General features: G+C 31.6%; 1 protein-coding gene across 3 annotated transcripts in view; it reads left to right on the plus strand.

The window, feature by feature from the left end:
* Window positions 1-16503, plus strand: part of LOC126833325 (discoidin domain-containing receptor tyrosine kinase B-like) — a 99371-nt gene that overhangs the window by 74910 nt on the left and 7958 nt on the right. For all 3 annotated transcript variants that reach the window (XM_050564591.1, XM_050564588.1, XM_050564590.1), the window contains exons 5-8: window positions 2586-2733; window positions 11147-11323; window positions 13659-13792; window positions 15890-16097. In XM_050564591.1, coding sequence (XP_050420548.1) covers window positions 2586-2733; window positions 11147-11323; window positions 13659-13792; window positions 15890-16097 — 667 coding nt within the window. The remainder of the gene's footprint in view (window positions 1-2585; window positions 2734-11146; window positions 11324-13658; window positions 13793-15889; window positions 16098-16503) is intronic.

Genomic DNA, 16503 nt, shown 5'->3' on the forward strand with positions numbered 1-16503 from the left:
TTTACGAGTTTCATAAGAAAAGTTTAGTCGACGGAGACAAAGACTTAAGGACACAGAGCACGTTATTAAAAACACTGGAAAATTTATGGAACGATAACAATAATATCGACCAGTTTTATCTTTGCCCCCAGGGTCGACGATGGACAATAGTTTCTTAACGAAAACTTTCACACCCTAAGTACAGTTGCACCGCTACCACGTGTTCCGAATTTGGGGGTAGTTTTCATTCTTTTATTTTTCAACGAATATTTACGACCTCGATGGGGTTCTCATTGTAAACCTCGCTCATACTAAGGATATGTCCACCCTAATTTTCCAAGTATAACATTTTTCTTATTTACTACATCCCAAAACGTGTAAGCCATTCAAACAATTATGCTAATTTCATATACAACATAAATTTGTCCATTAAATTAGGTGCCATTTATTGTGTAAATCTAGCATACTAATTAAGTAAATAAAAATCAATTACTCTGTAGTAAGAATTATGAGTTGCATTAAAATGTAATAACACATTTTATTATACATTTATTTATTTAAATTGAAGTATTAGGTAAAACATATTATACTTTGTTCCTAATGACTCGTAGGATTTGATTTTAGATACAAAATACTCGGTAGGTGATAAATGTGGTAGACTAATATATGGGAAACGCTACGTTTTACAAAATAATGCATTCGGCAATATTGAAAAAAAAGAAAACACTCCGAACAGGAAAACGTTTTCAAAACTAGATGTACTCAGCGAAATTCCTCGATTATTTACACACGTTTGAATGCCAAACTCTAGATGTGCGGTTTCTGAACGTGTGGTTCTTTACAGCACATTAGAATACCGTTAAAGCTACTTAAAATTGCATCAATTAAGACATTCAAATACTTCAATCAAATCTTTAAGCAAGAGTATACATTATTGTTCTATTTTATTCGCTTAGCATAATGTGTTTATATTCAATACTAACAATCGAATTTTAAACTTTTAAAATAAACATTCAACATTATTTTAAACTGTAACTCATTTATATATTTGATTGTGTGTTGTTGCGCCATAATATAACATATTTTATAAGCATTTTTTTTTGGTTTGTAATATGAGGAACACGCTAAAATAGTATTAGAATAGCAAAATATAATCCAATTATGATGTGTTTATTTTATTCAGTTTGTTTTTTTAAGACACTGTTTGTTTCTAAAACTGATTACCGTTTTATGTATTATTTTTTTCTTTATGAGTTATGACCAACTTTAAACTTAACAGGTTTGGTTAAATTATATTAATAATAAAATTAAAATTGCAGACATTTTAAAAATTATAAAGGAAACATAATATATGTCCCTGTAGGCGCCCTTAAACGTACTTGTAATTTTTGTAGCTTAGAGATATAAATGACACAAAAATTGTGCACAATAAATACTTAGGAGATCATTTGAAGTTTATAGTGCCTTAGAAAACTCACAAAAAATGTAGATATTTGTAAGACTATACAACTGATTCTCATTCGCGATGATTTCAAGCTGAGCAAAAACGCATTTACTGACGATTTTTTTGAAGTGAGCATCTTACTTAAGTTCATTGTTCATTGTTGACCGGGTAAATGCTTAAAAGCCGTGTCCGAGTAATAATAGCACGGTCAATAGATACAATACATTTTATTTTGCTTATAATCCGACGATTTTTTGGGACCAGGCCGGAAACATAATAAACAAAACGAGGGCCATCGTTATGTCTATATTATATACCTGGCAAGGGTTGTATGTGCGAAATTTACTTTCATATACGAATGAATCGCTATACATTTGCAAAGGGTTCGTCTTGCGAGGCGTGTGTACAAAATTGCGTTACGTCCAAGTGGGTATTACATATAGTTCGACACTCACACAGATACAATACGAACGCAGTGTGACCTAGTTTGTCTTAGAATTTATTGGGACATCAGGAAGGTCGGCGGCGGCAAGGAATGCTACAGAACCCGACTAGCCCCCGAGGCCGATCTCCGTCGATTTATCTGGGCAATTACAGAAGTTCAACGAAAGACAAATTGTCGTGCACTCACAACGTCCTGTATGGAAATTTCGCAACAGCCAAAACCCCCTCTCCTACCCTCCTTCTGTGCCCCGACCTAACCATCACGAGCGTGTAGTCTTAAATTCCCATCGAAACGGTAACATGACTCACTCGAAGGCACTTTTGTAATCACGGCCAAACTTTGTAGCGATTTGACGCGACCGGTCGAAAAGTGCAATATTTACGTTTCGATAGATCAGTTACTCATTCTCCACACTTTATTTGAAATCCAGTAACGTTTCTCTAACATTATGACCACTCCGATGTTGTCTTACTATAAAAAATATATGATTTTAAAAACGGTTTTTTTCGAAAAGTATGCAATACATAAACAAGTCTGATTACTCAGACGGTAATGTAAGCTATGCGAGTGTATATTTTTACTTTTAAAGTAATTAGTAAGACATATCAAATGTCAGATTTGTTTTAAGATTAACAATACATTTGTTCATTATAATGTAAACAATGTCTTGTAACGTCATTTTAATTATATGCGTCGGCATTATTATTATTGTTACAGATTATGTCTGGCAATACAGATACGTCAACAGTGGTCCTGCATCATCTGCTGCCACCAGTATTTGCAACTCAAGTCCGGATATTACCGTACAGTATTCATAGGCGCACTGTTTGTCTGAGAGCAGAAATCAGAGGATGTCCATCTGACCGTGAGTACACATCAAAATATGTTGACTGGAACATTTCGTGTAAATATACCGACAACCGCTTATTCAAAACAGACGCAGAAAAAAATGTTGATAAAAATAATAATAGAATCTTTTTTTTGGCGGAGAAAAAACTACGCCCCTTTCGTGGAAATTGTTTTATTAATTATTATGAGCATATTATATTCGTTTTCGATAAATTGATCGATTGATATTGTTAGAAACTGTTATTTGATATTAGTGAAATTTACAAATTTCCTTTATATTAGAATGAAAAGTCCTAATATACTTGATTGTTTATGTTGTTACGCTCACATTAGAATTCTTGCAATATTTGAAGTATAATACATTTGGTTTTTAAATCAATCTTTTCTATTACCTGTCGTAATTTGTAAATTTATAAAGTCGATTTTAACTCGGCGGTGCATATGTTTTAAAATAGCTTCCTGCAACAAGAAAAAACAAACATTCCTACAGTATGGTTAACAAATGTGTTAAACAAAACAAGGCTTAATTATTATTGTGTTTGCATAGTACAAATAATACAATTGTATTTACAAAATATATTAAATTAAAATTTACAAAGCAAATATATGACACTTACAAACAACACAAACGAACTGGCCTTTTTCTAACGCTGGTCATACGTTCATTTGGACGCAATACCTCGTTATTTTGCCTTTATAGTGACCCTATCGTTTATTCGATTATCCAATAATTCAAAAAGGAACCGGAGCCAATAGAATACGAGCGGTGCTTACATTTCGTCCATTGTCGAGTCGTTACCGTAACGCATTCCAAATGATCCAACTCAAAGGGATATGGCGAAGACAGCGTTCATTTGTAGGGTCTGTATGTAGTGTAATCTATAGGTTTAATCTAATCGTAATGACTGTTACTACACACTGCACTATATTATATGACCAAAGACATAAGTTACTCGCCGTGGAAGCTGGACCAATATCGTGTAAATTATTATAAATAAACTAATTCCGTAGTTAGTAGGTTATTATAGACATATTTAATTATGAGATCCACAATTTAAATATAACAATGCTGTTTACGCTTCTTTAAAAAAAAAAAGTTAATGTTTTTGAAGTATAATTTATCACCAATTGCCTTGTACAACTGGGAATCCGGACACTGATTCAAAGTGGCAATAATAATAATCAAATAAAGATTTTCTCTTCTTTGTGTGTCGCGTTATTTTCTCAAAAAGCAATGGTAGTATGACCGAAGCCAAAACCTCAATGTGTTTTCCGCGTTTTGGCACCTAAAAGCCTTAGCTCCACAAAAAGCGGCTACGGTTATAGTAATGTATTATTTTCCTGTCGCACTTACGGATACAGACACCTTTGAAAGTGGTGGCTAACAAGAAACTGTGCCCGCAAGCTCTTATATAGCTGCTCTTTTTAACAAAAACCTTTTTGCTTTTTGGATTCCCATCATTCGACGCATTCAAGGAACTGACATCCGTAACCAGCCAATCGATAAACCACCACGCAGCTCTCCATCCCTGTATATAGAAGCTTTTATTTATACAAATCTGTGAATCCGTGTATCCATTTATCAGAAGCAAAATGCTCCTTTGGCAAAAGGCATGCGCTTTTCATGTCTGTGTACACCGGCAAGTCATCGAAATAAAATTGGTTTCTTTCAATTTCGAGAAATAATTTTCGTTTTTGCCGAATTTAATATTTTTTAATAATGATCACCCAACGGTTCGTAAATAAAATATACTGTACACACAATAGTATATACAACTTGAATACTACGCTATATGAAGCCGTGTGCGCAGTGATGTAGATAAATAAAAAAACCTGTTAAAATAATAAGAATTTTAAAATATTAGTAAGTATACTAATTTTTCAATAAAAAAATAGCAAACAACCCTGGCGTTTACTCAAAAAATAATTTTTCTCACACTATATTATCACAATTTTTTTTTACAATAGACAAACACTGTTATCTTTGTTTTGATTATACGTATAGAAAAATGGAAATGTGCGTTTTGAATAACGTTGCATTGAATGTCGTGGGATGTTTTATTTATTTGTAGCAAATCCGCGAAAAATTCGATATTTCAATTAAGGAAGTTAGTACAAATGTATTAACTTGTCCATCGCTGATAGCGTTCACCTATCGGCTATCACACATAGTTGAAAACAGATGGCTAAACGCTTTGAATATAATTTCAGTTAGAAAAAAATATAAAAATCATCCATTGCGCCTGAACGACGTTAATAAATATTTCGATTTTCTAGGAAAGCATAAAACATATATTATATATATATATATATATACAAGCTATTTTGATTTAGATCCATCATTTTCGAAAATTTCGTGGGCTCTTTCAACGTCTCCGGTTCGTCAGACCGGGAAAAATTGTCTTCCCAAACAGAAATCACTATGATATAATATTATTACATACAGGTATACTCTCAGAAGACTGAAAGAAGATCAATTAGGTCATAATGTATTACGTCATGCGAGATTTCTGAACGTGACAGAAGTAATTTGTATTCTTTCGGTTGGCCAACGAGTTTTACAGCCAAACCGATTACACGTAAGAAAATACATATGACCGCGGCCCAAACATTACCTAATACAATAATAATAATATAGTTTTTCTCATCGCAGATTCGTGTACCGAACGCACTTACCTTATTCGTGTTTACGGTCATCCACTTTACCCCCGAACGACCGGAAGTTCGATTAATCACGCCGGACACGTTTCCGCCGCACACGCCTTGTAACATACTAACTATATTATAGTTTAGTGCCCAAGTTGTACGGCAAACGGCAAAATAATAATCTGCGGTCCACTCTAACTACCCCGGCGTGGCTCGTTCCCGAATTCCACCTTTTCCAATACTACCACTTTTCAGCGGCGTTACTTGAAAGACTTAGGTATACTCGGTCAATTTTACCCAATATTACAAACGAGACGTTGAAGAGGGTCCAACTGGTTGGACGTTGTTAGTCGAACAGGCATAAAGCCTCTAATACCGACGTAATATACTCCAAGTGTTATGAAAAAAAATATTACTTTAAGGCAACCGTCACTGAAGTCTTTGCGTGTTATTATTATTACTATAAAAAAAAAACCTTTACTCGACCTTGAAATCCGCATTACACTCCATTAGGCGTTATAGTAACCAGCCAAATATTCAATCAATTTATCTTGAAGCGCGGCTTTTGTAATCTCTTTAATAATATCTAACAAATTGCAACTACAGCAAAAAACCATTAGCTTCGTTCCACTTTTCGGTCCTAAGTTTTATAGTAATATTCATACCAGCTATAACATATGATGGTATAAAAGTTACAATTACTATAAATGTATTATCTGATGGTACCGATTTGATCAAATTGCAATATACCCACATTAACTATGAAGTTAATGTATGTAAACATAATTAAACAGGTATATCATATCCAAGGGAGTATACCGAATGCATGTCACGCCCATTTTCAACCCAGCTCTGTATAATAATTGAGTGTAACTTTTGTGATTAGTCTGCAACTAATGCACTTACTCGGGTAGTTTAATAAAGCCAGTTTATTCGACATTCATTAAAAACAACATTAAATAAATCATATTTAAGAGTATAAAACCTAGTTTTTACCCAACGGGGACACACCAGACGGTTGTTTCCATTAGATCTTATTGGGATTCATTATTAAGAGGACGCCACACCGGCCATTTCTAAGGAGTATAGTATAAGCAATTTTTCAAAAAATTTTAATTTAGAGTTTGAACTATAATGTATACGAATTAATACAGTATTAAGGATACTTTGTTGATTACCATTTTTTTTTGTCAGACTATCACAGTCATTTCTATAGGATAAAATACAATTTTTTTGCCATCAAAACTGCTTTGCGCGGATTAATTTTTCTCAGGCTTCATTATGAATTTATATATTATATAGTTAAGGAAAGAAATTCATACGTATTATTTATGACAAAATTATCTGTGTTCCATCATCCGTATTTTTCGATATACCTAATACAAACAACGCTATATCATTTTTTAAAAAGTCAAAAAAGGCCTCTCTTAATTAATTAATTATTCATTAACTGGTTGAAATATTTAAAAAATCGCGATGGTAGAACACAGACAATGTTGTTGTCTACATTATGTAAAAATTTGGTTTCTTAGTTTTAATTATAGCCTTTGTAAAATTAATCCGCACAAGGCGGGTTTTTTGAAGAAAATAACGGGTGTGTGACGTCCTCTTAAGAGTACATTAATATACTACTATAAAATATTTGTTGGCAAATCCTAATTATAAAAAAAAAAATAATAAAATTAAAATATCTAGATTTTGAAAAATCAATGTTTTACATTTTTATTAAACTAAATTTATTTATCAAATCATCATACCCAAAAAACTCCAGGCTATTAAACGACAAAATTTGTATTCTTTTAACGCAAATTATAATATAATATATATTTTTAAAAAACTAGAAATCAAAATTTGTATATAAAAATAAATATTATTCTTAAAGTTAAAGCTAAATAATTATTGTTAAATAACCAGTATAGACATCATTCCACGGTAGGCCGAGAGTTTGACTTTTAAACAATATTAATCATGCGGAATAAACAATAATATTAATAATAATGACAGTAAGGATGCTATAAAAAAAAAATATAAGAAAACTTAGACATTGCGTGCAGATGGAATTGAAAAGTTTCCTGTTAGCCGATGGACTTCCTTGATCCTCCCTTCGCCTACTCCAGTTCAGCGTTATTGTTTCAACGAAGACAAACTTTTAAACAACTGACTTTTTTTTTGTATTTTGTTTAGTACTTTTTGTTTTTTTGTTTTAATTAATCGACAGCAATGACAGATATAATCAATAAAGGTAGAGAAGTATATTATATATTAATATGTATATAAATATGAGAAAATTATAGCACAAAAAAAATTACATTTTCTGCGTTGTTTCTAATAACAAATTTTCTTTAATAAAAAATAAATGCACTGTTTCATTCGTATATCATTTATTAAGTATCAGATTTTAGCTTGTCTTGTATTATTTTATTACTTTAATGCTTAATAATAAAGTTACGACATGATTATTTAGTATTGTGGTTCAAGATTCTTTTCAAATTTAATATCTAAATTACAATGTTGTATAAATAGTGTTTCCTAATTTTAACATAAGAAGTACAAATTTATTTGTCTGGTCCAATGCTTGCAAATTAGATACTTTATATTCGCCTAACTCGCTTAACGGTCGATTCAAAATTTTCAAAAATAAAAATGATGAGAATTAATTTATATTAATAGGTGATAATAAACTCATACATAGTGCCCTCTGGCGATGAACGAAAATTAGTTTTGCTATTAACTTAATAATGAAGGTGCATCGTCAATGTGCCATTTCATATGGATTTTAAATTAGGCAAAATAATTAAACTACATAATCTTTTTTAAAAGATTAATAATATTAATACCAATCCCAAATAGCTTGAAAAACATGCTGGAGAGGAACAAATTCGATTTTAAATGAAATAAAAGTACCAATGCGGGATTTCGAATTTGTTGTCGGTCATTAAATAGCAGGTAGATGAAATCTATAATATATTTATCAAACATTGGTTATTCCACTGGGGAGATTTTTTTGGGGTGTATATTATGATAATTATTGTGGCAGTATTCATAAACAAATGTATGTAGGTATACTAATATTTTTTTTGAACACACCTATCGTTTTAATTAGCCGTCGATGGTTATTATTTGTTTATGTTTAATGAACTCAATGTCTAAGTTGACAAATAATTTCTATTGTTTTAATGGGCCAATTACAATTATTTCAAAAGCAACCCACTCGGTTACTGCGTCAACTCAAAATATCATTTGTATGTATATGCAAATAATATTCTGCATTAATTTGTATCTAAACGTTATTACCAGCACACTCGTTATATTAAACGACATTTTAATAACGCTTTCTCCGCTACGCACTAATTACTATACTCAAAAACCGTAAACGGCGAAGGCGACGGAAGTTGTATTAAAATGGCTTGGCACAAAGCTCATAACTCGATAGGTACACGAAAACGCAATTACTTCGTAGAAGTTTGTATAAGAAAATAAACAAAATTGAATGACGTACAGATTATCGCTTTATTTGTAGCAGTGCCGTTTATTAGTATTGTTAATTTCAATACACTTTAATTCACCGAAAAAGTTAAGCATTATTATAATTATTTTCCTGTAACTTTTAATTTTTTAAGTACTTTCACAAATTCTTCGAATCCATTTGCCTTTCAATCAACCGTAATGTATATATAATAATAACAATATATAAATAAACGCAAAGTTCAAACTTATCTTCATTGAACGAGACGAAAATAAAATCGCGCTAACTGACGTTCAGATTTGTATTATACTTTGGTTACAATCAGTAAATACTACAAAGTGAAGTGGTGAGTTCCAACTTTCATTAAAAAAACTGTAGAAGTGTTTGGCAGTTTGGCTAAATTTAATCAATTTAATATAATGTTGAATGATGTTTAATGGAGTGAAAATTACCACGTATGGTATTTAATTCAATTTTAGTAAAAATGCCAACAAAGTGAGAACGCAGATTATTATTGGTGTCAGGTTGGTCTCACAGCACTAAGTACACAGGCATTTATACACAGCTCTAGAATAGCTATGCCCTCCTACGCAGTTCGCAAACCACACAAAATAACTAGTAAAACCCTTCGGAATCTCAAGTCCGTCTCCACAGAGCCTCTATGACAGAGGTAACTAGGCAACACCGACTTAAACTGGGTCAAAGGACCATATTTCATTGAATTACATTTAGTGTCGATATTAAGTCGAGAGACGAGGGGGAAAAACATTGTGAGTGGATGATTTCGGACACAAACGTTCTGCGTATAATTGGATATTTCCAGTAAAAAAAAATATATATATAATAATAATAAAACAACCATAATAATCATTTTAAAAACACCGTAAACGTGACCTGACGTAGACGGTAACCCTGTCTGACCGTTGCAACAGTTACGATTAAAACATATACTTTTATACAACTGACAGGTTCTGTGCAGTGACCGTCAAGCACGGCGCAAATGTTCATCGGTTTCCTTTTGCAGCCTGTTTCCAACAAAAATACCATCGATATCATACCTTTTTAAATTAAATATATATATTTATTTATTTATTTGTTCTATTATTATTTTTTTTTACTATACTTGACTGAACCATATTTTGTTCACATGACGTGTCTTTGATGTTAGATGAATAAAACGCATTCGTTCATATGCTTTTTCTACCTCAAAAAATATCAAAAATTCTATCCAAAACGTTAATTAAAGATTCTGAGTATTGAAATATGTAGACGGCACGAATTCGCCGTATCGACGCTCTCGGAGATATTTTCTTATTTTGCTGCAAATATGAAAGATATTGTCTAGTAGTATAGCAGTTAAAAATAATTAAATTACTTAATTGTGTTAAATATTATATGAAATACCTTGAAGCTCCTTTCCAAAATAAACGAGACCGAGCTCTAAAAATAGTAAGATAAATGTACTAATTTAAGACGGACTAACCTTTATAAATGAAAATCAAAGGCTGCAATAAAATATATCGTCTTATCAAATCATTTAATTTTCGATTAACTTGTGCCTTTCATTTTCGAATTAATTAAAACACTAATATTTCCTTAATGTTTAAAGGTAAAGATATTATTTCCTTCGTATAAAATATCATTGTTATTTTATTATTAAGACGAACAATTTATTTTTATAGGTATCCGATACGATAATTTTCTTTGTTAAAGATAACTTCGCAAATTATTGTCTCTTTAATTGCGTTAGTGATTGAGATAAAAGCTTATATAAGCCTTATATTGTTGTTATATGTATACAGTAATATTTAATACAGATGATAACGAAATAATATGGGATAAGCTAATTCCAACGTAAAACTAATTGCTTTCATAATAGACATTTATTTAAGTTTCCACTAATCTGTGTTATATGTTATAAATGTTATTCTTACACCAATGACTTTCTCAGTTCCTAACCTGACCTATCCGTTCAATCATAATATTAAATAATCAAGTGATATTCATCACTGCAAATGTCTTGTATTAGTCTTTTAAGCATTTGAGATGCACCTGAGCGCCGTAATTATTATGAGAAATAAGAAAGTTGATAAATACGCTTACGTTGCCTTAATTTGTGCACCGTATAATCTCTATAATTCAAGCATTTCAATAATTAACTCATATTAAACTATAATATAGCGCATTAATCAAAAGTATTTATTGTAAAATAATTGTAACTGGAACCAATAATAAAGTTCCTACATTATACATAATATTCACTTGACTAGTTATTTTGCAAAAATTTTAAAACCTAGATTGTATTATTTCATTTCAGATGGTATAATCAGCTACACAATACCAATAGACAGTTCTTCCGGCGATAATACTGATGGAGGGGATTCGTCTTATGACGGCGAAAAACGTGACGGCAAATACCAAGGAGGACTTGGACGCCTCGTCGATGGCATATACGGAGTGGATAACTACAAAATGGATATTGGTTATGGCAAAGGTAATTAACAACAAAACCGATATGTAAACTCAATAGTAATAATATTAGAAATTAAAAAAATTCCTTTTTAAAATAAAAACATTTTTAATGACTAAAAATATACACGTTATATGTAAAACACTGTTATACGGTTCTACCCTAACACTAGTGCTTTCAAAATTCCATTGTCCGGATTCGATTGCTCTGAAATTCGTTATTTAGTCTAACTTGATAACGTTTTTTGAGAAAATTTAGTTTTAAACATCTCGAACGAATAGAAAAAACATTATGATCTGATCGAGTAACTAAGTTACTTAGTTAATAAACTTTATTTAAACTTAACGAAAATAATATACAAAAATAATTTTCCTAGCTCGATTAGTTGATTACAATAGCATTGAAAGTTTTAAAGAAAAGGCCCTTGGGTTTTTTTCTTTTCTTTAGATTTTAATGGATATATGCATTTGATAAAATTGGGCCACCGATTCTGATATGCGATATTGCGAAGACTCGAATATGCCGTATTAAAATATTATAGTATTATTATTATTACTAGAAAATTCTCGTGGTCCAAGAAGTCGTCTCATTCAATTATTTTATTTCATTTTTCCCGTAAAAAACTTTGGCAGTAAGCGGCCGTTTTGTGCGCGGGAAATGTGACGTTTGTAAAAGCTAATGATACCTATGGACGTTTTAATAATCCCCCGGCAAACTTAGTACGAACGGGCTTGGCGTATATAAATAAATAATTCAAAATCCCCGGCAATAACAATAACAAATAAACGTGCGTAACTTCGGAAAATGAAAGCCTTACATACTATATGTGTATTTACATATTTTACCACGGTTAAGGGAAGGCGCGGAGGTAAAAGGGCAGAACGAAAACGTTAAGCGGCAGGGAGGTGGGGAGGTTCATTATTATGGAACTGAGGTGAATGTGCATAACGTACATGATATCATATATTTTGTATATACTATAGAATTATATTATGAATATTATGACTCTCCGAGCCAACGTGAAATATGATTTTTTAAAAACTATATATACTAATGAAAGAACGGGTAATGACTACGAGCGGACCTCCCTCGTTTCTCGTTTTTTAAGAGTTATTTAACTTTAACCCTTGTACACTGTATATATATATATACTGTCGCCCCATTTACGATTATTTTACGATTATTACTATTGAGTGTAATTTGTATTGATTAATATTGTTTTAACTTGGTATTTGTTACGGAAAGTGACGGCAGGGCGTACAAAAAATGGGGCAGCGGGTAACGTTAAAAACGAACAAAGTAATTCAAACAAACAAATATTAATGCATAACTGCAGTTGTTAGGAAAAGTTCTGTTTTTGATTTTGTTAATCCCGTGTAATTTACAATAGTAATAATATTCTAATAATTAAATCCATAATTTAAGTTAAAATATAGTTCAAAGCGGAACGGGATTTGTTTAAATGTTTATCGTCTGTGTATAACTCACGTTTGATACAGATTTAAAATTAGATTAGCGTGGCGTAAAAGTTTTGCAATAAAATGTATGTACGCGTATATATAAATATATATACACAATACATACTATTAAGTACAATAAACTTTTTAATTTTATTAGCACTTTGACTGGGGTTGTGTTTCCTGATATTATTCCAAAGCATATTATTATTGCGTACGTTCGAAACTTGTATACGACATCCTTTAGCCTTAATATTATTTTATACAAACAGCCCTTTTATCAAACGTTCTATAATACCATTGAACCCTAATAGTTTATAAATTTAATCAAAACTCTTGAACAATTTAATAGTAAAGTTTCCAGAAAATGTAAATAGTTATATAATTTCTACTCCAAAGATTAGTAAAATCTACAGCCATTCTTTCTGTGGCTAGGGAAAATATTAAAAACACTTAATTTTGAAATGACAGCAAAATATTAATAATTATTACAATTATAATTAATAGCCTATATAGTTTATAAGCCATAAGGTTTGGAAATTGGGGAATATATATTTTTTTATAATTCAATAAAAAAGATAGTGTACAAAAAATCTAAATTTGATTTTTAAAAATCTTTTTTTCGTGCATTTTAAGTTTTGATTTTTAATCATCTTGTTAATTTTTTACAAAAGAATCTCAAGTTGTGGTCATTATATAAAAATACAGACTACTTATATATTAACGCTTACCACTAAGCCTTAATGATTAAAATAGCGTGCCCAATAGGCGATAAAACGATGAAAAAAATATATATTTCCGATTTTAAGAATCGAAGTCCTTACCTAAGATTTTTCAAATATTTACATATATTATATTACTGGTGCATGGGTTTGATACAATTGTATATTATTTTTGTACAGGTAACGGATGGATTGGTTGGCGCAAAGAATCGTTCACGAAAGGTTTCATAGAACTGATATTCGAATTCGATGAAGTGAGGAATTTTTCGGCAGTGCACATATTCACCAACAATTTTTTCAGCAAAAACGTTCAGGTGAGATTTTTCATTAGTTCGTCAAAGCGTGCCTGATGATTTGCTCTCAAGTTGTTATAGAAATTGTACATAATAATATAGAGTTTCCACCGTATATCGTTCTGTTTCCACAATTTAAAGCGGACCGTCCTTGTTTTTATTTCACAAGTCAAAGCGCTCGTCCAAATTATTTCATTTTTTGACACGAAAAAAAAAAGAATCTTTCTGCACCAACGACTCTTGGAAATGTTGAAAACTCGCCGAGAATGGCTTAATGATCTCTTGTAAATATATAAAAATCATAAGTTTCAAGCGCTGTTGAAGTACACATGCTATACACACATTTTTGTCCTCTACAGAATAATATGCGTATGTGTGTGTGTGTGTGTGTGTGTGTTTAGGGTGTAAACTCTTGAAACTCGTGCTTACATGTGTACACAACTATATAACAACTTCTTTAACATTCAGATGCAGGCTATGTCGGTACGATGTTATAATATTTATTACAGATTTTCACGGTTGCTCGCGGACACGACACAATGTTATGTCAGTTAACTGCTATACTGTTTTCGACCTCGTCTCGCAACGTCAACACTATGAAATATGTATAAATACAATTTTAAATTATGAATAATTTTTGTATCCAAACCACAATATTTATAATCGTTATTATTTATATTTTTCCTACGCATCAATTTCTAAATAATTAAATATAAAAAAAATACTAACATTTATCGTTTGGTTTCGTTCGCCCTTTTTGCATACATCACCGCGAGGTTTTAAATTTTTCGAAATAGTTTGTTAATAACAAAATATTATATGTGTTTTTTTTTTATGAAAAATGTTTATCAATTACTTTTGAAGCCTGGGTATGCGAGTATATAATAATAGTGGCGGGAGGAGAAAATAGGGTCCGCGAGACTCCATTAAACGGCCGGTTTCGCTCTTTGGTTTTGACAAAAATTTATAGTCTCGTGGTAGGTAAGACCTTTTAAGGCCTGACCGCGTAATGCCAGTGACAGATTTATGAATCGTGTGTTTCATTTGCTCTAGAAATAATATAATAACAACAAACAGCTACACCGTGACGGCCATGAACGATGACATAATATTACAGTGTGTGTATGAGTTACGGGTAACACGGTAAAAACCGTTTTCCACGTTTGTGCTTGTTCGAGCAATCCCCACCAGCCACACAAGCTTACAACTCGTGTATATTAAAACGTTTGATATTTATAACCTTATAGGAATATTTTATGATGTTGACCAATTCAAATAATTAACTTTAAAATATGATTCCTATATCGATAAAAATTATTTATGTCTGTAGTAGGATGACAAAAGTCCATTTACTCACCTTTCCTAAATGCAAGTATTAAAAACTTAATAACTATCTTAATAGTAACTTTAAACATAGTTAGTATGAAAAATTAAAAACTATAATGCCCGTCTGCTAACAGTCACTTGAACATGCTACTTTTTAAAGTCTAAGATATAGATATAACATTATACTATTAAATAATAATAAATTGCATAATTTCTCCTATAGCTGTTATAATTTAATGGTAACTACAATTACATGGTCTACAATTACAACATAACAAAATACAAAAAAAAAATCTAATGTTGATTTTTTTTATAAATATACGAAGTAAGTATAATCAACAAAATTATATTCGCGAGCTCTAATGGGAAAAGTACTCAGCCCTAATACATATTTGTATAACCGTAAACAAAAAGAATATAATATTAAGCAGCTGAACAAAAGCACTGTACTATGTAATCCCTAAAGACATTTTTAAAAAATATAATAAAAACAAACTAATAAAAAGAAAATATAATAAAATAAACAATGAGCTTTAGTTTTCAAACACCACATTGTATCCGCTAGAGTACACTGAATATACAGGGAAGACTAACCCGATTAAAAATTAAAAATATGGCAAACATTGGTCGCTTACGGATTATTGGAAATCTCCCTTATTTGTCATAGATCTCTAGAATAAGATATAACCAGGTTTACTAACATAGCATGACCATAGTATTAAGAAACGAACTGTAGTTCAAGTACAATACATGTGATTGATAGTTGTACTCATTCGACTCTTGTGTTTGTAGGTGTTCTCCAAGGCGCGAGTACAGTTCAGTATCGGCGGTCAACACTTTCACGGCCGATCGGTCTGGTACACCTATATGCCGGACACGGTGCTCGAAAACGCCAGAGACGTTGACATACAGCTACACAATCACGTGGGCAAGTTCGTGAAAATCCAGCTGTTTTTTTCCAACAAGTGGATTATGATTAGCGAAGTGAAATTCGACTCAGGTGAGAAAAACAAACGATTACCGCAGATCAAAAGCCACTACGAATCCCAGTAATTTAAAAGGATTTGCGCAAATCGTGCAGCTTTATTGGCTTATTTCACGTAATTCGATTTCTAATTAAATTCCGACAACAAACGTGCCGCGGTATGTCTTTATTCAACGGTATGGCTGCACAGTGAGCCTCGGGCTTAACCATTTTTAATTTTCAAATACAAATCAAACGGTTCGATTACGACGAGCACCGTGTGTGCTGTAAAAGTTTTTTTAATAGGGACATATAATTATGTTAAATAACTTTAGGATAGAGATAAGTAAGATCACGCCATTTTCAAATCTGTTATCAAACTATATACATACTAATATAAGCATACAAGCGTTTATTCGTCGGTAGCTTTCCCTTCGCAACA

The sequence above is a fragment of the Adelges cooleyi genome, unplaced genomic scaffold (assembly GCF_023614345.1).
Source record: "Adelges cooleyi isolate 19-005CV unplaced genomic scaffold, UGA_ACOO_1.1 ACOO_flye_CR_arks_rails_tigmint_CR_PRNA_2, whole genome shotgun sequence".
Lineage (NCBI taxonomy): Eukaryota > Metazoa > Arthropoda > Insecta > Hemiptera > Adelgidae > Adelges > Adelges cooleyi.